General features: G+C 44.2%; 1 protein-coding gene across 2 annotated transcripts in view; it reads left to right on the forward strand.

Annotated features, from left to right (window-relative positions):
* Positions 1–26,768, forward strand: part of LOC147706149 (uncharacterized) — a 389,457-nt gene that overhangs the window by 9,589 nt on the left and 353,100 nt on the right. The window contains exons 4-5 of one of the 2 annotated variants that reach the window (XM_086932583.1): positions 1,718–1,858; positions 11,187–11,377. In XM_086932583.1, the coding sequence (XP_086788709.1) occupies positions 1,718–1,857 (140 nt within the window). In that variant the 3' untranslated portion in view covers position 1,858; positions 11,187–11,377. Of the gene's footprint in view, positions 1–1,717; positions 1,859–11,186; positions 11,378–26,768 lie in introns of those variants that run through there. The other variant, XM_086932584.1, reaches the window with a different exon arrangement.

The following is a 26,768-nucleotide window of genomic DNA, read 5'->3' on the forward strand; positions in this document are numbered from 1 at the left end:
CCAACCCATACATGGGCTCTTGGAGAAGTTGAAGGCCTAGCAGATGAGCTGAGCCATCATTAATAGAAAGAGAACGCTAAAGGCAGCGACAACCAGGTATGACGCTAAAGGCAGTGACAACAAGGTAACAACATAAAGAGCTGCAAAAACCAAATATGCTAAAAGCCAGTGGCAACCAACTTCGAGTTATCAAATTTATTCACCAGACTCATGACCTCAAAATCGGGTGAGGTGACTCAAGAGCAAATATCGGGGTTGTGCTTGCAAGGTTGTTGGTCTCCGGAGAAGGTGCAGAGGGCAGGGGAAATCAGCAGCCAGTGGCTTTCTGTACAACTCAAAAAGTCTTAAAGATAACTAAAGCTCCCACTTGCTGCCACAAGAGACATGGAATATGGTGCTACAGCATTTTTAAAGCCTCCACCACCATTCAATACCACCATTCGATACCACCAGTGTGCCAGTTTGCTGAGTATTGGCACCAGATGTTTACATTCCTTATGCATATATTTTCTTGAATTCCTATGATCTTGAGGTTACTGTTTTCTTTCAACAGCCTAAAGCACTAAATATTTCCATTAGTATCTTTATCACACCACCTGGTCTTGCTGAAATGGCGTTATAAAAGTAGCCCGGCAGTGGACAGACTGTTCGCCTCATTCTAATTCTTCTAAAATACTGAATATAGATAGCACTATATTCACATGCAAATAATGTTTCTTTCTACAGTCTTGCCACCCTCAAAGGGGATGCTATCTATAAAGAATTCCTTTATAATGCTAAAACCTTGCATGAAAAACTGATCTTTACTTTAAAATTCCTGATTGCCTCCACTCTTTTATCCTTTCAAATTGCTCTCTTCTTCCCGTCCATCCACTGCATGCCTCCTCTCTCTGAGCACAGTCTACCCTATTACATGCATGTGTGCCTTAATGCCTATTAATGTATTTCTGCAAAGTGCCCACAACTCCTTTATAAGGTCAGAACCTCTCCTTTTCTGAAATTCGTACCCCTGCAACCTAACAATGCCTAAACCTCCCCAGGCTCACCTATTAATCCAACTGGTATGTGTTACACCCCCCCCCCCCCCAACTAATGATCACAAGTAACTCCTATTAATATAATCCACCACAAATAAACTGTAGTGAATGCATAGAATGGTTTGCTGTTTGCACAAGACTAATCGCAATAACACTACACTAACCCCTATCCTTGGGTTCGGGAGCAGCGCGTTGCCCCATGCAGTGTGATAGCGCCTCGTCAGGGATAGTAAGAGCTATATAATGCAATTACAATACGATCACAATGAGCTTCTTGTGGAGAGTTATGGTAACTAGTATTGTCTGAAATAAAATTTGGCTTCAATGTTCTCTAGTGATCAGAGCTACCTATAAGATTAAGTGACAAAAGGTTAGTGGTGTAGACGAAGGTGCAATCAAAGGTGCTGCCATGGGCCGCTCATGGGCAGCCTCTGCGGTCATCCGATTTGTGAAGTGCCGACTTATGAAGTGCCAAACAAATCAGGGGCGTGGCTATCGAAAGTGCAGCAGGTACAGTGGCACCTTAGCCTATGGTGTGGCGATGTCTCCTACAGAGCAGATGTGGCTACCTGTCACTAGCAAACCAGGAGAAGAGGGCCTTGTTCCTGTCTCGCATTAGGGTGTATGACACTTTGTTACTCCACTGTGAAGACACTGTCTCTGATGCTTCTGTATTTCAGCTAAACCTGGTAAATGTCCATTGTATGAAATATTTTGCCTCCGTGCTGCTCGTGAGGCTTGTGATAGCGACAGCGGGTGCGAAGCAAACCTGAAGTGCTGCCCGTCTAAGTGTGGAACGGAATGTGTGCAGCTAAGATAAGGTACAGTATTCACTGGAGTTTATAGAAAACGAGGATTGGGGCGATGTTGCGGGAGGGTCGCATCCTAGTAGAATGCCCTTTTATTCTACAGTTATGTGACGATTTTGGATTCAATGTATTTCAAAAATCCTCAAGAGCGAGAAGCAATGAAAAGCAAATATATATTACCAAAAGATAACTTTTTTAATAAGAAAAATTTTAATGCTGATGTTCCACATCCCAGTATCTGCCATCACTGTTGGTGCCAATTGCGTCTCTGCCCGACACACCAGTACCTCCAGTGATCTGTATTACCTGCATTTCCAGTACCAGTACCTCCTCTGATTTGTATTACCAGTATGCCCAGTGCCAGCACCTCCAGTGATTAGTAGTGCAAGTATTTCCAGTGTCAGTACCTCCAGTGATCAGTATTACCAGTATGCCCAGTGCCAGTACCTCCATTTATTAGTATTATAAGTATTTTCAATTGCCTGTACTTCCAATGAGCAGTATTACAAGTATTTCTGGTTGCTAGTACCTCCAGTGAACAGCATTACCAGTATTTCTAGTGCCAGCACCTTCAGTATGGTCAATCCTGCTTTCCCAGTACTTCCCGCAGACACAGGTCCCTATGTGTTCAGTACCAGTACCTGCCACCACCTTCATTACTTTTGAAGTCAGCATCAGTACTTTCTGATCACTATAATATCCAATCTCATTCATAGCTGTAGTGCACTCAGTACACACATCTTTGATTTTTTGAATGCATGCTAACCTACAGGAATTGTAAGGAGTGTGGTGTTTTATTGCTATAATCTATTTCTGCTGAGCAGTGCATTGTACTCGAATTTTGCTTTGAAAGGAATCAGAAGATAACCGACCATTGTAGGAGAGGGGAATAACCCTCCAAGTGTGAGTTGTGAGTACACCTACAGATAGAACTGTCAACAAGAAAAATCACAATGATTGACACTGAGAAATGCCCCCTAGAATAGTTAAGTGAACTTAGGAAATATTCTTCCATTGCCTTATTGTGGAACTCTCTAGGACCATCTATTTGATCATTACTCACATCAGAAACGGGGGGAAGAGCCTGCTCTCTTCTGGCACCCAGTTTCTGGAATGCTGTTCTACTCTTTCTCCGCTCCATCTGTAGCGAAAGTTTGTTTAAGGCACAGTTGAAGACGGTTCTGTTTGGGGAGTTGTAAATCTGTTCCTACTCAACTTATGTAAGCGCCAGGACGCTTCTTATGAAGCCGCAGTCGTGCTCTATAAATTCCTTTTCATTCATTCATTCATTCATTCATTCATTCATTCATTCATTCATTCATTCATTCATTCATTCAACCAACCAACAGTGGAACATACTAGTGCTGAGTGGAGGTATTTCTTTAGGTTGTATTTAGTTTCGTAGAGAGTTTCATAAATCGTGTTTCATGCCTAGGAGCAATTTCGGTCAGCAGGTACAGAGATAAAAGGTTTGTAACAGAGTGAGACAGATGTGCACTTATAAAGACGTTTAGAGTGTATGTAATTATAGGCTGAATTGCTTAAAATAAAACAAATAATATAAGATATATGTTTTCACATAATGAGTGAAATCCATCTCTGTTCGATTATTCCAGTGGAGAATTTGTCCCAGCCTGAATCTTTTTAGTGACACCGTCCTATTTGTGTAACGGTGTATATATATATATATATATATATATATATATATATATATATATATATATATATATATATATATATATATATATATATACACATATCTTACAGCTCTCCACAAATGTAGAATGGACCATCACTTTCGTTAGTTTCAATCCAATTACAGATTTATTGGCGAGAAAATATACTTGTGTGTACTATATGTCTTAGGCATGGTACTGTCACACGTTACAGACATTCCCCAACTGTTGTCTATGTTCCCGGCCATCCTCTGCAACTCTTGCAGTAGCGCCCATAATTAGCCCTCCAAGTCCACCTCACATTGCTGGTCTCTCTTCCTTCATAGACCCAGAATCTAAAGAGTAAAGGTATGCAAAATACTGTTTTTTTCTATAGAGTTTCACACAAATTATGCAAAAAGTCCTGCAAGCTATTGGGAGGAAGCTAGCTTGGGATGTATGACGGTACAACGCTTGGTATTACCACGCGTACCGTTACAACGAAAAAAACAGTATTTTGCATACCTTTACTCTTTACATTCTGGGTCTATGAAGGAAGAGGGATGTATGACGGTACAACGTTTGGTATTACCACGCGTACCATTACAACGCAGGTTTTACAACGCAAGTCGTTACAACGACTTGCGTTGGGGGGCGCTGGATAGTGAATAGTTTAATTTAATATTCCAACTCCAGTCCCTGTGGATAGTAGGGAAGGTGTTGGATAGAAAATTACACTATTCCCTATCCTAGAGCACCCTCCAGTGAAAGTCGTAACGACTTTCGTTGTAAAACCTGCGTTGTAATGATACTGCGTTGTTAGAGTCTCGTTGTAAAGGATGTTCCTCTTTGAACCCCAAAACAATACACAAAAATACAGTAAAAATCATTCATCAAACAAATACCCAAATTATGAGACATTTTATTTACTTTGATAACACATATAAATAAATAAAAACAATGAAATTTTGATTTTGAATTGAAAGGTTGGAGCTTTTCTAAATTCAATTTGGGCCACTAGGCATGCATACTATATTCTGCTTGATGCACCTGCACTGCTTCTGTGAATCATTTTGAGGATACTAATTTAATTTTTTGCCTCCAATTTCAAATTCCTTCACATTTAAAGCACATTTTATAACTTTCAATTGTACATTCATCTACATTGTTCATATACACTTTATTAATCTGTTAATATTGTTTAATTTTCGAAGCAGTCATGTTCCACAGGCTGGGAACCACTGGAGCAGAACATTTCTGCTCAAAGCTGTTTTCTATGAGCGAAAAATGATGTTAAGTTGTCAAATGCAAACTTATCTGAATTTCCTGTGTGTGTGATTTGAGTTTAACACATCTTGGAAGTGTAAATAAAATGACACACGGGATATTGAAGAACCAAATATTTACAATACTCCTTCTCAGGGGTCTTACCAATAAGTAGTCCATTCAAAAGTGGCAAAGAAATCAACACAGAATCTGAAATATGAAAAGACATCTTTATTATCATTAATTGTGAGGCTCCGTCGCCCAGCCACTCTTAAAGCAACTGGATGAGAGAGTCTGCTGCATGGCCTTCGCACAGGCCTTTTATACAGAATATTTCGCCTTAAGCACACATTCCTGCTTTGAAGTGCATTATGTTGGAGATTCCCAGGACGTGCATACAAAGCATCACTTTCAAGATAAGTCCAGGCTAAAAAAAGGATTGCACACATGCTTGGTTTCCTGTTCAATCAGGCCGGACAAACCCACCATAAAACCTTCAACCCAGATCGATGAACATGTTGTAAAGGAAAGGCAGCAACAGATGGGACGGAGATAGAAGCGGTGGGAACGGTGCCATAAAAGGTCGGACATGTCCTGCTCTTTGAACTTTATTGCGCCAGCTGCTGAACAAGGAACTGGCTTGGGAGGTTAGCCTCAAGCAACAGGGTCAGCTGTCGTCAGGTCATGCAGAAGTCAGCACAAACCCATGCTACGGTTATGTCCTTTAAATGCTTGCTCTGCCATGGGGAGAGCCTACTGTAAGGGCAACGAATAACATGGGTGCTATTTACAAGATGAAACCCAAGTGTTCAATGCAAAACCTTCAAATGCACAGTGAATCCATTGGTGTAACATGATGAAAATACTCATGAATAACGCATTCATTATTTGCGGTTCACTGATACCAAATTCATAACAGAATCATGACATTTAAAACACAGGTTCAGAACCCCCAGAACCACAGAGCATCCTTTTGCCCTTACATAGGCAATAACCTATACTCATGCTAAATCTGAATCCATGTCTATAGTCATCACTAGCTGGTGTTGATGTAAATACTGTACCAAAGGAATTATCAGTAAACTCTGACCTAACCAGTTCATGTTCAGGTAAAATATGAAGCTCATGTGAAGAAACAGAAAGAGTATGTTGGGAAGTTGGTGCAGACGTCAATAGTGTAGGGGGAAACATACCAAAATATAGTAACCAATAAAATACATAAAAGTATTAAAATAGATAGAGCTATACCGCACTTAGAGAACAATATTCTATAATGTCTGTTTTTCATCTCTTGCTTTTTATCGTCATTCCTCAATACAATCTCCATTTTCTAATGTCGCTCACGCAATCTTGGTAGAGTACTTCAGCTGTGATTATTAGCAGGTCATAGGGACACTGCAAGTCCTGCAGGCCTACTGCCACTACTCAGGTCACAAACTGAACCGTTGGTACTCCTACGTGACCCTGCAACTGGCAAATGGTAACCAATCAAAAATTTAACAAAAAACCATAATACAATTCAGCAAGAGAAAAAGAACAACAAAAGGTCAAATGCGTAGTACTTGCACAGTCCTAAGCAGAAAGCAAATCCTAGAATTATCTAATAACGTTTTATATAGCTTCCTATGCATTTCAGTAATTCATTATATGTTTAAGTGAAACAATAGTGTTCCTGATCAATGCTCTCAGATGAAAAAGGAATACTGTTCCACAGAGAGTGGACTTTATTCTGCTTTTACTAAACAGAATAGTACTTTAAAACAATGCCAGCAAAGCAGCAAAAATTAGTTTCCAAACTTCAAGTCTATACAAGCTCACAGAAAATACCCAAAGTCCATCAAATCCGCTTCCAGTGTTTTCTTCGCGTTGGGCCTCTCCAAGTCAGGCTTTTCATGAGAAAACAATACTGTTTAGTTGTAGTGCTCTCCGGGCAAAACACTCACAGCTCACTCGAAAGTCTCAAAGTCTCAAAACAATGCACCAGTGTCTCTTCTTTGTGGCAGACACTACAAATGATGTGTTGTTTATTGATCAAGGGCACAAAGCATCTCGTGCAGATCCAAGCACTACTTAGCAAAATCAGCAGCACTTTCAGACTCCAACACTCATCAGTTAGTGTCAGAGGACGCTCAAGCTGCTCTCTCCTGGGCACCAGAATGTAGTGCCTTTTTCCAAACGTGGATGCTGGGGTGCACTGCCGTTCCACTGGTGCAAAGCAAAAGTGTGAATGTGGCCAAAACTCGGGCCAATGGCTCAAGGGAATGTACACTGACAGAGGTTTCCAGCACATAACAGGTACAGAGCCCAAACAACAAATAAAAGAATCAGCTCCTCCTTTCTTCTGCAACGCCTTTCGCAAATCAAATGCCTTGCTTTGGAGGAATCACCGATGTCGCGCTGATGATCGTTGTCCAGCTTCGCGACTTCCTTGTTTGCAAGAAGTGTAGAGCCAGGAAATCTGTTCATCTTGGAGCGGTCACTGATGGGGAGTGAGCTTAGTGTTGATCACAGGTCTGCAGGGAATCACTCTTCCTTTAACTCCGGAAGATCTTAGCAGAGCCTAGTGAAGCAGGGAATGTAACACAATTGTTAGTTTCCTCCAAATCAAGCACAAAAAACAGTTCATGTGCTTTAACAAGAGGACTGGTGAGCAGGTGGCCTGCAATCTGCAAGGGAGTGACAATGTGCCATGAGCATAAAATACAAGAGCAAAGGCAAAAGGGCAAAACAGTTTCTTTAGAATCTTCAGTTATGTTCTTTTCATTATTCTCTGTCATCTATAGCTACACAGGAATTCTATCCAAATGAATTTCCTCACACAGTGGCATTGTCTAATGGGGTAAATACATGTGTTCCCTCAATGACTAAACCTAGGTGTTCCTAAATTCCTTATCTAGAACATCTCGAATAGAAAAACAACATGATTCATATTATCAAGGACATGAAGAAAAGTCCCTTAAAAAATGTGCATTAAGTGCACTATGCAATACAAAAGGCTAATGATCAAATGTGAAGACAAAGAACAAACACTAGAAAGTCCTGGTATTTGCATGTTTAGAACACATCTAATCCCACCAAAAAATTAAAGCAGCAGGAACACAAGAGAACTGAAAAATTAAAAATAGACATTGGAACCAGCCTATCACTACCTTGACAGTCAGTCTGAAAAAAACATTTTACATAACATGGGGGGTCCCTAATACATAACTACAGTCTAGAAGTGTGTACATAAACAATACACCCATAATAATAAATGGGCTGACTGGTGAAAGGAATATGGGAAAAGGGGAAATGGAATTAGGACACAACTAAAATGACTAATAACTAAGCATAATGCGACATTGGTCAGGGGCGAAAACAGCAAAAGAAAAATCTATAGCAAGAACAAGAGTTTGCTTGGGTGCCTCAGACATGTGACACAGCACCAAGAGAACGGGGAATACACAAAAGACCAAAGTTACACAAATTCTAATTCTATGTTCCTGTTCTCTCTTCAGGGAGAGGAAAAATGAAACCTGGCTTCCTTTCAAGGGACAAAGCCATATGCTATTTGGGAAACAAAACATGATCAAATAACGCAATATAAAAATTAGGTCACCTTGAGTCACAGATCTATAATTCTATCCTTAGGTCCAATCAAGGATACATAACAATTTAGGGCTGCCTATTCCTTTAAGGGAATGTGCAGTACGTAACATCAGGTGATACACTTTGAACCTGTTATATTTGTTTAGTTTTTTTTCCAATACAGCCAAATGTATAGCCAAAGGTAGGCATGCACTGGTAAAAGTGCTGCCATTATTCCTCACAGTATGCAAACCATATCTGTGAAATTTATCATTATACCAAATTCATCCAATAATTGTGTAGCGGTACGTATCGTCATACGGACCTCTTCAGAACACAGGAGAACTTGTGATGGTAACAACATGAACAAAACATACAAAAATGCAGCACCATGGCATGTGTATTTTCTGCACTTTAAACCTGCAGCCAAAAACCCAATATTTGGGCCAGTCTAAATTGTCAGGTCCAAACTCCATACAAACTCTACACCCTCAGTTTGACATTGAGCACAACGCAGTTGTAGGTCCATTGTCAAATATAATATGTCATGACAGCTGTAAATACCTCAAACAGAAACATGTACATTTCTTTCTGTTAAAGAAATGACGCAAAAACACATCTTTTGTCAATTAGCCAAACTCACGTGTCTTCTCCTCTTAAGAACAATCCATGAATAATCTGTTGGCAAAAACAAACAAATACACAACACAAAAAAATTGCAACATACACAAAAAAAAATAACTGTTTATTACTTAACTGTTAATGAGCAAATCTGTATTGTACGTAGGCCTGTAACCTATAACCTTCAAAATTTGAAAAAGGGCTGCACGTTATTTTCTATCTAAAACTTAATGCAACACTTCATTTTCTGTAAAATAAACGCAGCTAGCAAACATTATTTTCCTTAACCTAGCTCAGTCGGTAGAGCATGAGACTCTTAATCTCAGGGTCGTGGGTTCGAGCCCCACGTTGGGCGCCAACTGAAGAACCAAATATTTACAATACTCCTTCTCAGGGGTCTTACCAATAAGTAGTCCATTCAAAAGTGGCAAAGAAATCAACACAGAATCTGAAATATGAAAAGACATCTTTATTATCATTAATTGTGAGGCTCCGTCGCCCAGCCACTCTTAAAGCAACTGGATGAGAGAGTCTGCTGCATGGCCTTCGCACAGGCCTTTTATACAGAATATTTCGCCTTAAGCACACATTCCTGCTTTGAAGTGCATTATGTTGGAGATTCCCAGGACGTGCATACAAAGCATCACTTTCAAGATAAGTCCAGGCTAAAAAAAGGATTGCACACATGCTTGGTTTCCTGTTCAATCAGGCCGGACAAACCCACCATAAAACCTTCAACCCAGATCGATGAACATGTTGTAAAGGAAAGGCAGCAACAGATGGGACGGAGATAGAAGCGGTGGGAACGGTGCCATAAAAGGTCGGACATGTCCTGCTCTTTGAACTTTATTGCGCCAGCTGCTGAACAAGGAACTGGCTTGGGAGGTTAGCCTCAAGCAACAGGGTCAGCTGTCGTCAGGTCATGCAGAAGTCAGCACAAACCCATGCTAAGGTTATGTCCTTTAAATGCTTGCTCTGCCATGGGGAGAGCCTACTGTAAGGGCAACGAATAACATGGGTGCTATTTACAAGATGAAACCCAAGTGTTCAATGCAAAACCTTCAAATGCACAGTGAATCCATTGGTGTAACATGATGAAAATACTCATGAATAACGCATTCATTATTTGCGGTTCACTGATACCAAATTCATAACAGAATCATGACATTTAAAACACAGGTTCAGAACCCCCAGAACCACAATATAAAAGAGCTGGGTGGACTAGTTCATGAATTGGAGTGTGTCTCACTTTGGCCCCTCTCCTTCCAAGTTGTGCACAGTTTACCTTCACTTCATGGCATGAGAATATCCTACTTTAACATTAATGTCTCCTTCTCAGCTATCTTTGCATTTGAGCCTGTAGGATGGCATTGGTAAGCACTCCTTCACCTGCAGACTCTTGGAGGGAGCCCACCTCTCGTGGCAGGATATTTCTCATCCTTCAGTGTTAATATGTCTTTTGTGTTTTGGCCTGCTGGCTCACTGATACCAAACTCACTCTAAAAGAACTCTTCACCAGGCTGTCCAGGCTGTTGAGGTTGACTAAAAGGATCTCAAATACTAATCTGCCAGAGAATATAATCAATAGGAATGCAACAACTTGGTGCTGTTCTGTTTCCCACTGTTACTTCCCAGACTGCTTCACATTATGTATTGAATGAGGTATGGAAATGTGAAAGGCCTGTCCTCACTCTTCATTATTCTCTATATTCCAGTGTCTTATTGGAAGCCTCAACAGGCCCTCTGACACCTACAATTGCATGAAGGCTCCACTAGTTCATGAGTGAAGCAGTAATCCATATACCTAGGCCTGGCCTTTACTCGGCCAGTGACACAATGGCTTCCAAAGCCTTATTTCAACCCCAATAAACAAATAGGATGCATTGGTACTTGATAGACTTTGAATGTGCAAATGGAAATTTTCACAGCCTGTGCAGAGAAAAACAAAATTAAATTAAGTAGAAGGAGGCACAAACTGCAAAACACCATTTCCCCCCATTGCCTTTTTTCTAACTACATCCTAGCTGGCCCTCTGTACACAATAAATAGTAACTTACCCATTTCTAAAAAACAGGAGAACGAGAGAAGCCAGAAAATTGTTTGGCAAGTGGTATTTGTTTCACTTATTGATATTTAATTATTGTTCTTTTGCATGCTGTTGCCTTTCTGTTGTTTTACATATGCAATTCTGGAATTACACCTTAAACCTTCTCCTCTCTTCCTGCTTGTAGCCTCACTGGCCATTGATGGATTAGACCTTCCTTCCTCAAAATCTCCCATGGTTTATGTGTTGAAGTTGATACCTGAACTGTCCTCCTGCTGTTGAAGCATATTGCCTGATCCATCAAACTTGATGCCCTCGTCACTCTCTGTTCCTGATGTTACAGTGCATCGGATTAAACATTAAACAACTTCTATTTTACCTAAATTTGTTGTTTTCCTCTCTGTTGTGCCTGTCTGCCATGTCTGCTGAGTATGGCAATGCCTCCTTGATTCAGTGTTATTGGATAGAATTGTTATTGTAGGAATGTGGAATGTATTTAGCCATAGCTGACTGGAAGGCAGTTGAATCTGGCACTTGGGCCATGAAGATGTACATTCTTTCTCACATTTATGGGTAGATTACAGTGCATCTCCAATAATACATCCATCTCTTCTCAATCATTATTGCTGACAAGCGAACAACACAAAGCCTATGCTACCTGCTGCTCGCTGTAGTTTCTGTTGTGGGTTGTTTACAGGATGGCAGATATGGCTTGACTTTACTTCTAGCTCAATCTCTTATACAGTATGACTTCCTCGTTCTCGTTAGTCCATGGGGTTGTCAAACTCTCTCATTCTGTTTGCCTCCGTTTTGCTGCCTTTAAAGTGGTGCTTGTAAATATGCACTATCAATGAGGAGAGTCCATTACTTCCTATGCATGATAACATAGACAAGATCAGGCACGTGCCAGCCACATTTTCAGCAACACAAGTACCTCGAGGGATTCTGACTGCCTGTTCTCTTTTACTAGACAAAACAGACAGAAATCCAATTGGTATATAGTCTAACAAGATGGCAGAGGCCTTTGCTACTGCCCATGCGGTAGTAGACTGCATATCCACCCTATTGGGAGATTGCTTCCTCCCTGTTTGGATCTCTTTCCTCAAAGTGAATACTCTGGTGCAGCGGTTGCACTATCTGACATGATGAATACCCAGTGTGATGCCATTCATTTTTTAGAGACAAACCCCTTACCATGGCTTTTTGCTTTTCCATGCCCAGGAGTGTTGCCAAGTGTCGTGCCAGGGGTAATAGCTATCAGACGGATTGCTGTAAATAAATAAGCTCTACAAGGGTACTTCCAGTAGTTACTGTAACGTTCTAGTGGTTGAGCCTGGCCGGGCGAGACCCCTGAAAGACTACCACATATTGTTGAACTCTCTGGCCAGGCGTGGCCAGAGAGCTATAAATATATGGGCCGGGGTCGCTCGTGACTTCCGGTCCCAAATAGTAATCTGAGTGCTGTGTCTCTTGTGTTTCCCTGATACTGTGCCCCTACTGTAATTTGCCCATAGCATATCTAACACCGACGGTGGACGATATCCTGGCTGACCTCAACGGTGCCCAATGGTTCTCAAAGTTAGATCTGAACACCGGCTACCACCAGCTCACGTTGGCCGAAGAGAGCAGATATATAACGACCTTCTCAACCCACCTTGGACTCAGACATTACAAAAGACTACATTTTGGGATATCATCTGCCGCGGAGATCTTTCAGAATACAGTACGAGACATACTATCCGACCTTGGTGGAGTCCTTAATATGAGTGATGTCATTTTAATACACTCCAAAACCATTGAGGAACATCACCGACTATTGCGAGCCACCCTCCAGCGACTGGCGGAGCACGGAGTGACGCTCCACAAAGACAAGTGCCAGTTCTTCAGGCGATCCATCGATTTCTTCGGATATGTGTTCAGCGTTGATGGAGTCAAAGTGGACCCCCCGCAAGTCCCAGGCAATACATCTTGCCCCTGCACTGAAGACCGTGTCGGAAGTGAGAAGCTTCTTGGGAATGGAGACATACTGCGGTCGTTTCATTCCGAACTTAGCGACCATCGCGGAGCCTCTGCGCAATCTGACGAAGAAGGAAAATCCCTGGCAGTGGACCGCAGCAGAAGAGAAAGCTTTCAAGCAAGTCAAAGCAGCTCTCCTAGACAGCACAATGATGGCATATTTTGACACGTCTCGTCCCACGGAGCTAGTTGTAGATGCAAGCCCAGTCGGCCTGGGCGCTTTGTTGACCCAAGAAACAGAACCAGGTACATGGGTTCCGCTCGCATTTGTGAGCAAAGCGCTCACCGCAACTGAGACTCACTACAACCAGATAGAACGGGAGGCGCTCGCAATCAAATGGGCATGTAATCATTTTCACCTTTATGTCAGTGGAAACCCATTTCGAGTGGTGACCGACCACCAACCACTCCAGCCACTGTTCAAAGGGACAGCCCCACATCCTCCTCCACGAATTGAAAGATGGGCAATACAATTGCAACAGTATCAAATGGAGCTGGTGCACCGACCCGGTGCCAAAAACCCGGCAGACTTCCTGTCACACCACCCAGCGGCAGAGGCAGTGATCAACGTAGAACAGGAAATGCAAACAGAAGACTTCATCAACATGGTGTTGCAATGGTCATGTCCCCAAGCCTTGTCGTTGGAAGAAGTGAAGGAACACCTTGGTAAAGACGCCTGTCTTCCGCGAGTGTCAAGCGCATTGAAGGGAGGATCATGGGACCGTTTTCTCAGAGACCTCCAAGGATGGAGCGAGACTGATCGAAATCGTCTCGGGAAAATTTGGAGTGTTAGGAATGAACTCAGCTCAACAGAAGATGGGATCATCCTAAGAGGCTCACGCATCGTAATACCGCTCAGTCTGCAGGAAAGGGCAACAGTCCTGGCCCATGAAGGGCACCAAGGAATCGGGCGGATGAAATTCCGGATGAGGGAGAAGGTATAGTTCCTGGACCTGGAAGATCACATCGAATCCGTGGTACGCAAGTGCCAAGGGTGCCAGCTAACAGGAAGTACCGAGGCCCCAGCACCTGTTATAACCGAAGAGCCAGCGCCATCACCATGGGAATGGCTAAGTCTCGTTTTTGGGAGTTTTCCAGACGGAAGGGTCACCGCGGCCATCGTGGACAGCTACACTAAATATCCACTAGTGGAGGTCCTCCCCTCAACATCATTCACCAACCTCCAGCCGGTGCTAGAGAAGGCGTTCGCCCTATTCGGCATACCACACATCATCAGGACCTACAATGGACCCCCTTTGCAGGCCAGCGAGTTTAGGGAGTTCTTGACGCGCCTTGGGATCAAGCATCACCGAGTGACCCTGCAGTGCCCGCAGGCAAACGGTGAAGTGGAACGCTTTATGCGGACCATCAACAAGGTGCTACGCATTGCCACAGTGGAAGGCACAGACCCCGAAAACACACTACAGCGGTTTCTGAGAGACTACCGTAGTACGCCTCACTGCACGACTCAAGTATCCCCGTGGTCACTGATGCTGGCCGGGCCCCGCAGAGACATGCTGCCAAGAGCCGAAGGCTGGTGACAAAAGTCATATGACCCCATAACTGCACAAGTAAGACAACGCAACACTAATGACAAAGTGAGCAGAAGGCGCAGAGCGAAGATCCGGATGTTACACCCTGGAGACTCTGCACTGATCAGAAACAGGTGGAACACTGGAAAATTCCGGACCCCCTACGAACCAGGTGCATGGGTGGTGAAATCAACCCATGGAACGGCAGTCACAGTGGAAAGAAATGGGGAGACTGTGACGAGAAACATCTTGTGGTTCAAGAAAATCCCAGACACAGCCAGAGACCAGACCCCAACAGAACAGCCAGGGTCTTTAGAGACGACACTGCATGAAGCTGAGCAGGAAGCTGCGGACAGGGCGCCATCCAGCCCGATGAGATCACGGTCCACAAAGCCCATAGCCCGGACCTCCAAGATGCGGGTGCAAGGTATCCAAGCCCTGGTGTTCAACGCAACATGCACCGCCATACATATGGCCTCCGGCTAAATCCACGACCAAACCAGAGACTGGCGGAATTTATGTGCTGACTTTAATTTTTTTTCAAAATCCAACCTGATAAGGGATGTAACGTTCTAGTGGTTGAGCCCGGCCGGGCGAGACCCCGGAAAGACTACCACACATTGTAGCACTCTCTGGCCGGGCGTGGCCAGGGAGCTATAAATAAATGGGCCGGGGTCGCTCGTGACATCCGGTCTCAAATAGTAATCTGAGTGCTGTGTCTCTTGTGTTTCCCTGATACTGTGCCCCTACTGGGTGGAGAAGCGTGGCTCAGGGGTTAGAGGCGGCAGACCCGGAAGCTGAGATCGGCCCTGGACCAGGGTTCAATTCCCCGCCTTGATGGGGCTTGGGCTCAATAATTCCACGGACTCGATAATTCTCGCTCCGGTGCCTACTCGACTCACGGGTTCACACTCTGCGACTCTGGGCAATAGCTTGCTTAATCTCCACAACGGCCCCTCGCGGCGGGATGCCTGGCTTTCACCTTGTGGATACCCTGCCAGGGTTATCTCACAGGGGAATACCAGGACGGGTTCCCTAAGCAAGCGCTTAGATACCTGCGGTGTGGGTGATTTGCGCTATATAAATACATGTACATTTACATTTACTGTAATTTGCCCATAGCGTATCTCCCCACACGTCACAGTTACCACACCTCTAAATGGTCATGGAAATCACCACTTAGGTGGCAGAGTAGAACCACCTATTTATAGCACTTTCACCATCCAGATAAACTCCAAAAGACTGCCAAAGTCGAGAAAACAACAGACATATTTCAGACCGAGACTTAGGCGATTGATTAATCATTGCAGGTCTACCTGCAGCTACCCCTGGTTGCCTGATCACATATTAAATTTCAATGGACAAGAACCCAACACTACAGTGCCATGTTCCTTTTGGGATTTTTATACAGTGGACGTTTCCTTAGTACTGCTTACACCATGCCCCGGTGCAATGAAAGTTTCTGTGTAGCATTATGCCCCACCATGCTTGCCAAATGAGAGCACCCTGTAGGGTTCCAAAGAGTACGGAATTGTTTATGAGTAAAAAAACGAGTACCATTACTCTTAGGTTACTCCTGTTGAACGCCTTAGACATCACTTTGTCCTTAATCCCAGTGGTTTTAGGTATCAATTTCAAAACTGTTATGATCCATGTACATTACTTTCAAGGACCTGACCACTTTTTAGGGCATCGCTGCAGTGGCGGCCGACACAATGAAGGGGTGGTGGGGCAGGTGGAGGAGGTACGGGGGAGTGCGGGGGAGGTTAATAATGAAAAAAAACCACCTGAAGCTGCTGGCAGCATCGCTCCTCACACCTTGGTGTTCTGCTCCAGAGAGTACCTGTGCAAACCCTGCACTGCTCTGATGGTATGAGAGCAGTGTGGGATTGGCCTGAGAGGGCTGGTATGACGCTCTGCTCAGGACAGGGAGTCTGTGCTGTTTCTCTAACCCGGATGTTCAATACAGCCCATTTGGTGAAGCCTAAGTGATCATGTGTGTTTGGTCGGCCTGAGATGGCCGTCCAAACACACATGCGCACACAAACCAGTCCTCCCCTCCCATGGCCCTGGCACCACCCCTCCCTGCACATGCTGGCCCAGAGCGGGCAAACGAAAAATAAAACGATAATAGTATATCGTTTTATTTTTCACCTGCTGGCTTTGAGCCAGTGTGGCGTTTTTGAAGCATCATCTGTAGACCTCTGGCAGAGGGGCTATTATGATGAATAGCAGGAGATGGTAATTACATAGGAAAAGATTTTCAATGTCCAGTCCGCAGTGGCGTCACTAAGGGGGTGCGGGGGGTGTGGACCGCACCGGGTGTCACCCCCTCTGGGGGTGACACCAATCTAGTTAGTCTAGTTAGTGTTAGTTAGCGCTCAACTGCCTGCCTGAGTGCCTGGCCACTAGTGTAGTGTAGTAGTGCACTGACAGTGACTGACTCACTGCTTTAAGCCTTTAGTGCAAGCGCACGCCACCGCGCCACGCACGCACCGCACCAGGGATGTTCGTCACTGGTGGTGCGATGCGGATGCGAGCGGCGTACCACTACCCCAGGCCAGCACTTTGGTCCCAAGGCCGTCAATCTTAGCTCTACCAATGACGGACCTGGGACAGCCCCCGTGCGCTGTGCGCACTGACCTGCTGACGCGTCACGGCGCGGTCACGCGCCCGCCCTGAAGATCGGAGAGACGAGGGAGAGCGCGTGCGCGGTGCGCGGTGGTGAATTAAAATACGACGACATCATCTGCACCACCATCTTCTGTCTGATATCGCGATTCGCGAGCCAAGCGCCGTCGTGGTCGGTGGTCTCTCTCCTCAAATTTGGGACGGTGAGACAGTGAGACTGAGAATTTTAAATAATATCATTTATTGATTTATTTATAATATGATATGAATACTTATGAACTAAGTAAGTTAATGTGGCAGTGCAGTGGCACTCAAATGAACTCAGATTCAGTACATTTGATTTTTTTACTGGTACAAACGAAAACACGGCCCTCTCCAGGCGGGTGTACGGTGCACCAGGCTAAGCTTTCTTCCTTCCTAGGCTTGGGCAGTCACGATAGGATTGGGGACTGCGCGTTAATGGCATTTTCTTTGGTTTGATAATTGCACGTCATCAATCATTGCACAAGTGCCACCATTGCCTACGAACGTAACGTTTGCTCTTTTGTTTGAGTGTCTGCCATTGCAGTATTATCCTTCTACCTGCGTTTGGTACTCCTTTGTAACATGATGATGCACACGTCACTTTTCTCTTGTTGTAACACACTGTTTGCTACCTCCTACATTTTGTTTGCTTTAGATACTTGCGCAAGTGTGCCACCATTGTCTATGTAACGTTTGTTGTTGTGCTTGAGTGTCACTGTCTACCATATATTGCAGTATTATACCTACTTTGTTTTCTCTCGAGCAGACTTCACTTTAAAATAGTTTATTGGGATTAGACTACTGTAGACACCTGGTGCAGAGATCTTTGTTTACCCAACAAATTCCAAAGCATTGTAGCTGTAAGATAACTTTGGTGGTGAATACACTTGCTGGCGAGATCTGTGTCCAGTCTAGTTACATGCCGGCCTGACTCATACAAAGTATAAAGAGTTAATGTGATGTCCCAGCTGCAAAGTGAAGCATGCACCATGCAGGTCACAGATTTGTATTTTACGTAGGAAGCTCAGCGAGTTACTGCTTTCATTGCAGACATTCTTGAGTGAGATAGGTCTCAGGTTACCATCCTTGTAATATACCTGCTTAATGAATTATGAACCATCTTTAAGGAATTGCATGCTAACTGCAAGGTATAAGTTTAGAAACAGTGCTTTTTTTGCTCTGTATTTCATTATTCACAAAAGTGTTCCTTTAGTAATAAAGACGCATTAGTAATTGCTTTTATACACTGTTATTAGTTTAAACTCGTGTAGATAATGATCTGGCATTCAGACAGTGGATGTGAAGCTCTTACATTCAGGGATTGGAAAGTTCCAAACCTGCCTTCAGTCATAGTTTATCTTTTAAGCACTTGTAACCTGCACACATGTCACTTTTTCCTCCTGTAATGCACGTTTGCAACCTCATGTATTTTGTTTGCTCACAATTGTCACTTTTGCCTCTTGTAACTTAATGTTTGCTTTTGTAATTTGTTCACTTGTAATTTTCTCCTCATGTTTCATTACTGTTCCTATTATGAAGCGCTCTGACGCCTTCGGGTAAAATCTGCGCTATATAAAAACGCATAAATAAATAGAAGACCCTGTCCGGCCCCGCCCTTCTAGCCTCCTAGGCTAGTCCTGACCAGGGCAGCGCATTGTGCTTGCAGTTGCACACCGCCGGCTGCATGATTCATTGCTCAAGGCAGGGAGCAGGCAAGGCCTTTCCTTAAACTCGTCACTTCACTTGCAGGTGGTTCACTTCACAGTTAGTTCACCTCATACGTATACTATGAAGTGAACTGCTTTGGCTGAAATATGCCTGCTTTGCTGGCCGGTCTTCATCCTGCTGCCTTATTGTCCATCCTGGCAGTGGCAGCTTTTACGTCCCTGTGCTTTTGGCTGTGGATTTGTGTTTCTGCTGACTTGTGATTTGTTATTTTGGTCATTCCCTCGGTTGGGGCCCTGCTTCTCTGGGTACACTGGCTGTGCCATTTCTCTTTTGAGTTTCTGGTCTGTTGGAGGTAAAATTGGCGTTATGGGGTTACCAGTTAGAAAATAGAGCATTCATGCTGTGCCTTTCAAGTGCCCACAAAGAGAAGAGAGGAACCAGATTTTAAAGTGAAAGAGACAGTCAATCACAAGATGAAAATATGGTTCTGTGATTTCATCACATGCCGCAGTAAAGAGAAACTGTATCAACATATATATATTTGCCATCTGTGTCCACTGGCGGACTCGGAGCCAAGGAGGTCCATGCGGTAAGTCGTGAGGGGGTGACACCATGAGTTACCCGCACCGGGTGACACCAACCCTAGTGACACCACTGCCAGTCCGGTCTGGTAGTAAAAATACATATGTTTTTGATAAGGGCGACGAGTGGGCAGACTGCTGACCTGCATGGTGCGACATTGAGAATTGTGGTCCCACCATGCCATCGTGAGATCTTCATGGAACAGCTTACACATAATCTGATGAATCTAGGATTCTGAGAAAATCCCACAACTCTACTTCTATTTCAGACTACAGGAACTTTGGGCAATTTGCCTACATATGTGGGTACAGCCGCCAATTCTAAGTGAAGAGATGTGGCCTAACGCCCTGAGCTGCCAACTTTGGAACTGAATCCCAGCGTCTGCTCAACATCTTGAGGTCTTGGACAAATCACTTAATCTCCCTGTGTCTAAAAAATATATTTTGTGTAATATAATCTGAAACTCATGTAAAGCACTCTGATGACTTTGGTTCATGTTTGCTTGATATAAAACTGCACAAATAAAAAACGACAGTCGGGAACAGTTTACCCAGAGGACTGGGACTGCTACCCTCTTTGCTATCCATCCACCCCACCCCTATTTTGCCAACTTCATTTTGCATGTTCTTGAGTTTTTTGTCAGTCACTGCCACTTTTAGGACCAAGACCACAAATTCTACCCCTCCCCCCTTGCTATTGACAGAAAAATCTAGATCGCTGGATGGTCATTGCATTTAAAAAACAGAAAAGCTCTTTCATCCCTTTTTTAACATTTATTTAGTGCTTATTACCGCTGACATGAGCAGTAAGAACAATAGAAATGCAATTACAATTTGGGATTTTTGCCTTGTTTGATTGGAAGCACAGGAAGATGGCAGAGATTGCCTCTAAAGTGCAGGTGGGTTCTCACATACCAGTGTTATTGGGCAAGCATTATCGCTCTTTAAAACAGAGGTTGATCAGTAACGTGCTGTGAGACGTTGGCCTGGTATATGCTGTCCACTAAATAAAGTGGGCACCCTGTACCAGTCCAAACAACTCTTGTGGTGATTTAAAAGGTCACAGATAACCTTAGAAAGCTATCCAAGTGGTAGCTGTGGAGAGCAGCCTTCAGGCTTAGTCTTGAAGAAATGTTAAGCAGCTTGTTGTACCAGAATGCAACCATATAGTATTGCTTAAATGAAAGGAGAACCCGCAGTAGTTATAAAAATATGTATTTATTAATATAACACTCTCTAGTATGACACAGTATCTTCGAAATGAAGATAATCACAAAGCACACAACACTGTAGCATGGAAACAACAGTAAATAGCACTAATACACAGTGAGCCCCAGGGTGGGACCAAACCATATACTAAAATAGTGGTATAAGAACCACCACTTGAGTCAAGACAGTGTCTAGAGGGTGTAGAATCACTGGGACCCCAAGGACCCACCCAAGGTGAGTAAGTAGGGACCCCACGGATGACCGGTGCAGTGTGGGAACACAACAACGTTCTCCGTACAATTCTATGGGAGAGTCGCGGTTGGAGTTTTAAAGTTGCAGGACCCTTCCCACTGGACTTTGAAGAAACCCCATGGAACTTAGTAGGTTGGAGAGCCACCCCACCCATGGATACTGTAGTACCAGAGTTACCTATCCCAGGGGATCCGGGTGCATATGTCTGAAAAGGCATCGGAAACCACTGTCAATCTCAATGGGGCCTTCAAAGAAGAGCCACTGTGGGAATCCAAAGGTGTATTCTTGTCACAGCAGATCAGCACTCAGGAGTGATCAGGGACTCGGTAGACAAATGCCCACTGATGTCAGGTGCTTCAGGTGCGTTGATGGAGTTCTTGACTCAGCAGTTAGGGGGACCAGGAGGTGTCCAGGGCAACCAGGAGCCGGATACGAGCTGTCCCACAAAGGATGTCAAGTGCTGAGGGGTCAGTGTCCGACAGGAGCACCAACAAGCCTTGGCAATGGCAACCCACGCAGAAGGTCAAAGAAGTTTACGGTTCGGACTAGCAAGATCCAGGAGACTCACCACAGCAAGGGGATTCAGGGCAGGCCTGGAGCAACCAAGAAAGCCCAGGAAAAGATAAGTTGACCCTCAAATGGATCCACTGGCCAGAGGCACAGGAGTCGAGAGAGGACCTCGAGTCATTTCAACAAACAGCAGCCCACGGAGCAATTGGTGCGTGGAGCATGGAGTTCTTAGTAGGAAATAGTGCCAGAGGTTGGGGCTACTCTGAGCCAAATGCACTTGCTTAGGAACTGCCAGCAAGCATATGCACTTGCAAATTATTGCGATGCTCAGGGGTACAGGTATTGCAGCCCCCACAAGGGATTCTGGCCTCAAGCTTGTTAAGAGGGCAGCTATGACCTCAAGGGACATAGACACCCACCTCCTGTGCACTGGAGCCTTAGAAGTCCATTGGAGCTTAGGATCAGCAGACCGGTCAGTCGGGATGTGGTGCCTGAGATGCAGGGGAGTGACTCCTTCACACCAAGAGAGATATCTTCAGTTGTCCTTGATGCTCCACAGGTTCAGCACAGAGCCTGTATGGAGCAAAGGCACAGACGATGCTTCAGACTGCAGGGGAGATAAAGTTGGGCGCAAACAAAGTGCAGCGAAGTCCAGAGTGTCCAGACGGTCGAAATTCAGTGGTATCTTGTCCAGAATCATGTCCACATTGAACCTAGGGTCCTACAGCCAGGTAAGCCCTTTTGTACCCAAGGGAGAGGGATGGACAGATTCAGGGGAGGTTACTCCCATGTCCTTTGTCCACTTTCGCTCCAGAGCAGCCGCTAATGGCTCCCAAGACTGGTTTGAACTGGACTATGTACAGGGACACCAAATGTGCCCATCATTCAGACTTTCGGTCGCTGGCAAGCACACCCACCCAGCCTTAATACACTAAATCCTGTCTGGATGCCTATTGTTCCACCATTTTTCTGCTTGAGCTTGGACCAGGGACCGAACAGCCCGTTTGAGGGGTGGAATCACACCTGCTTTCCTACAGGTGCACTGCCATGCACAGTTTGATCCCCCACTATGGGATGTTTTTGCCATGGATCTTGTGAATCACCTGTACCCCCCCCCCCATTGCTTCCTTTGAAGACACTGCAGCAGCAAGATAAGCTGAAAGTGTCTGTCGGAGATAAGAAAATATTTATTCCAACGCACTCTTCTCCAGCTGTACATCACCTAGACTTTCGCTAGGACAGACACCCACACAGCTTCAGCTCAGGGTATGAAAAAACAGGGGGCGGGGGGCTGAAGCACATGCCTGGTTGAAGTACAATTACAGTTATGATAAGGGCTTTAAGTGGGCCGGGTCAGTCCTGGTCTGAGAACAGGCAGTTATATTCAGGGGACCTCGAAACAGGTCTCTATTGGGCTCAATTTTTGGGCCTCCAAGTCGTAGTCCATTTTCTTTTTTTTTTTTTTTTTTTTTGCACCAGTCTTATTTTTCTCTATCTGGAATTGCCAGGCTAGATCCTGAGGCCGCTGACCTTTAAGCACGCTGTAGATCAGGCATGCAACGCCCATTGGGAAGAAAGGGCTTCAGCCCCCCACCCCCCATCATGTGTGTCAGCCCAGACTGAGACAGCTTCCTGGGCACACACACAGCCACGGATGTATGACGGTACAACGCGGTATAAAACACCGCAGACCATCACAACGCAGGTTTTACAACGCAAGTCGTTACAAGGACTTGCGTTGGAGGGCGCTGGACTTAGGAGTAGTATAATTTACTATTCCAACTCCAGTCTACATACAGTAGGGAAGGTGTTGGATAGTAAATTATACTATTCCTTGTCCTAGAGCGCCCTCCAGCGCAAGTCGTGGTAACGACTTGCGTTGTGAAACCCGCATTGTAATGGCACTGCAGTGTCATTACTGGGTTGTAAAGGATGTTCCCCCACAGCCTCGACCGAGTACTTCACAGGTCTTTAAAAGACCATATATATGTTGTTTTCCACCCCTCCTTGTACAAAGTTTGAATTCTCATGCGTACTTATTTTCTCATGGTTTTTACTGCTCTCTCAAATAGACGGAAGTCTCTTGGGTGAAGGAGGAGTAATGAATCAAATCTTTGCCTTCACCTTAAGTTGTAAACAGTGTGCTCTCCTACTCTCGCAGCATAACTTCGTTCATAACCACTTCTCTGGCGTATTTCATTATTATTCTCCCTCTTTTCATTCTTTTACTAAGCAAGGTTTTGGCTCCTTTTCACCTTTTTGATTCTTTTATTTTACTTTTTCTCCTTTGATTTATTTCATCTTCTTTGAATAATTTTCTTTCCAGTTCTTTTTATCACCATCACCTTTGAACTACTTTCTCTCCAGTTTTTGTTTGTTCTTTCTATTGTTTTTTTTTACTTTTCTCTTATTTTAATCTTCCGTCGTTGTCACCTTTGATTCTTTTCCTATTCATTTATTTTTCTGCCCTTAGAATCGGTTGTTATCCAAGTCTTTTTCTGTTCTATGATTCTCTTTTAGCCCTTGGATTTGTTTTGTTTCCTTTGCTTCTCGATCTTTCCACGCCTGTTTTGTTCCCTTCAGTTCTTTCACTGTCCCTTGATTCTTTATCGCACTTATTAACACCCTTAATTGATATTTCTGCGGGGTTTATGTTTCTGTAAACACTACTATTGTCGTGTTTTAGAAAAACGGCGTAGCATGCTATCCCTTTGTATTACCAGCCAACACTTTACCTTTTTTTTTATACCAGACAGCCAGCTCTAGAGAAAATCTGAAGTGTTGAACATGGGAAAGAAGAACGAAATGGCGAAGCAAAATCCACACTTTGCTCTTTGCAGACACCACTTTCAAAACAAGCATTGGTATAGCCAATAGGTCTCGCCTTTGGGACCTTATACGTTTTTAGTTATGCAGCAGGTCCCAAAGGCGAGACCTATTGGCTATGCCAATGCTTGTTTTAGTTGGCTAGCCATGGAAATTGTTGGGAAATCTTGGACTCACATTGCCCGAATTTCACTTACAAAGATACACTCTTGGTTCTGGCATCCTTCCTTAAGGATCAGAGTAATGATACTTCCTTGCCATGTTTTAGGGAATAGACCTGTTAACAAATTTACAGCTAAACTCAATATTTGACCGCTCACGAAGCTTATCCAAATGTTGGAAAACAGCTGAAACGGGGGAGGGGGTGCAAGAGGAACCACCCACTGTTCACAATTCCGTTAAATCAATGCAGTGGCTTCCTCATCTGGCCCACTGGCTTTTGTTTGCTGTGACAATTCAAATGCTTTGTGTCCATTAGCAAGCAGGCTGGCTTTTCAGCCAATACAGGAAAGAGCATAAACTGGCAGTCACCTGCAGGAAAGTTACTGTAACCCACCAACACCAGCTCATGCCTCACAATCACCAACAAAACCCTCATCATTGCTCTTTTAAGGCAGAAAGCCAATAGATGGTGGAGAAGGCGTGCCATAATTGTATCAGTTATCAAGGGCATTTCCTTCCCAGCTGGAAAGGGAACAGTGCTTAGTTCTGGGGTCACTGCCAAACAAGGTATATGATGCTCAGGCTACTGTGAAACACGTGGGGATGGAGGTCTTTCACATTAGATGGGTTCATGGGTTCTAGGGAGCTACCTTCTTGCGCACCACTCTACATGCTTTATTATTAAGCGAATACAAGGTTTCCCTCTTACAGAGACTGACCGGCCTTTCGAAGACACTTAATACGCCCAGCTGTCATCAGCCATAGGTTTGATGCCGTATCTGCATCCTGGAGATTTGTACGTTCAGATTAGGGCTCTGGTGTTTATGCTTCCAGCAGTGAGTGTGGAAGCCTCTTTCAGTGCAGTTGCTCAGGGACGGCGGTGGTCCTTCTGGCTGGTGTTGCTCCACTGAACATAGCCAACAGTACATGAACGGAAACATCCCACAGCCGCTTTGGTTCGCCAGCAAATTGACAGATTTGGGTGATGCACCACCGGGCCTGTAGGGTTTACATAAGAAGTGATTCGCTGGCATTCAATAAAAACAGATATGCATAAACCATTATGGTATACAAAGTCAAAGTCAAAAAGATTTATTGCATAATTATTTAAAATTATTACAAATTTCACATAATAAAAGAACGTACAAGATAATAAAATTTCCAGGTCTTGTTGCTACTCAGCATCTAAGAAATCATATAAACCATTATGGTATACCTTACTGCTGAGCCTCTGTCATGGAATCATTTGTGTAGGAAGGTAGGATCCTTCTAGCATGGTTACCCCCACTTTTTGCCTGGTGTCAGTGTGTTTTGGACTAGTCTGACGGGGATCCTGCTAATCAGGACCGCAGTCAATGTGCTATCTCCCTAAATTGGACAGTGGTAAGTACTTTGGTACCTTCCCAATTAGCCACTGATATACCCTTCTAAGTCCCTAGTATACGGTACTGTCCATGAGTGGTTGAGTTTTTATAGGGTCTTAATGGGAGAAAAGAACCGTCTACTCGATTGGGAAGTGAGAGACGGGAAAGGCAGCTGGAAGAGAAGCCAGCTCTCTCTCCGGGATGCCTGCTCTTCGAAAGAAATGTATATGGGTGGCAATTGGTTAATCAGCAAATACAAAGGCTAGATGGGAGGCAGTACAGGCTTTAAAATGATAGAAACTGGGGGGCATATTATCAAGGGGGTTTATCTCTGCTTTTTTGGCTTTAAAAGCCAAGAAAGCGGAGATAAAATTATCTCCCTATTACCTAGCTGTCGCTAACACCAGTTAGCGACAGCTAGTAGGAGATAGCGACCATCTAGGGCCCCGCTTTGCATGTCAGTGATATTTATCACTAATGACATGCAAAGTGGGAGTGCCAAGATGTTACCAACTGGAAACAGTCGCTAACATCGCTATCTCCTATTACCAACTTTTGGAGATATTCGCGCTAAGCGTGAATATCTCCAAAAGCTAACACCTGCCCTGAGCAGTTCTTAGCCATGTTATCCAATGGGAGGTGGATAACATGGCTAAGAGCATTAGCTCGGTAATGCATGAATATAGCTGACTTTTCAGCGATATTCATGCATTGCGGTGATTTTTATCGTATTTGCGATAAACCTTGGTAATACCAAGGTTTATTTGCGGTAAAAATCGCCGCAGCTCAGCGGTAACTTTTTGTCTCTAACCAAGCAATAGCGATAATTATCGCTATTGCTTGGTAATATGCCCCTGGAATTGGTCCTTTTATTGGAAACCTATAAAAAGGTTTACAATAGGTACATTTAATGTCCTACTGAAACCAGGGCCGGACTGGGAACTGTAAGCAGCCCTGGCAAGTTTTGCCAGACCAGCCCCGTCCGACGGGGAGC

Source organism: Lissotriton vulgaris, chromosome 7 (assembly GCF_964263255.1).
Source record: "Lissotriton vulgaris chromosome 7, aLisVul1.2, whole genome shotgun sequence".
Taxonomy (NCBI): Eukaryota; Metazoa; Chordata; class Amphibia; order Caudata; family Salamandridae; genus Lissotriton; species Lissotriton vulgaris.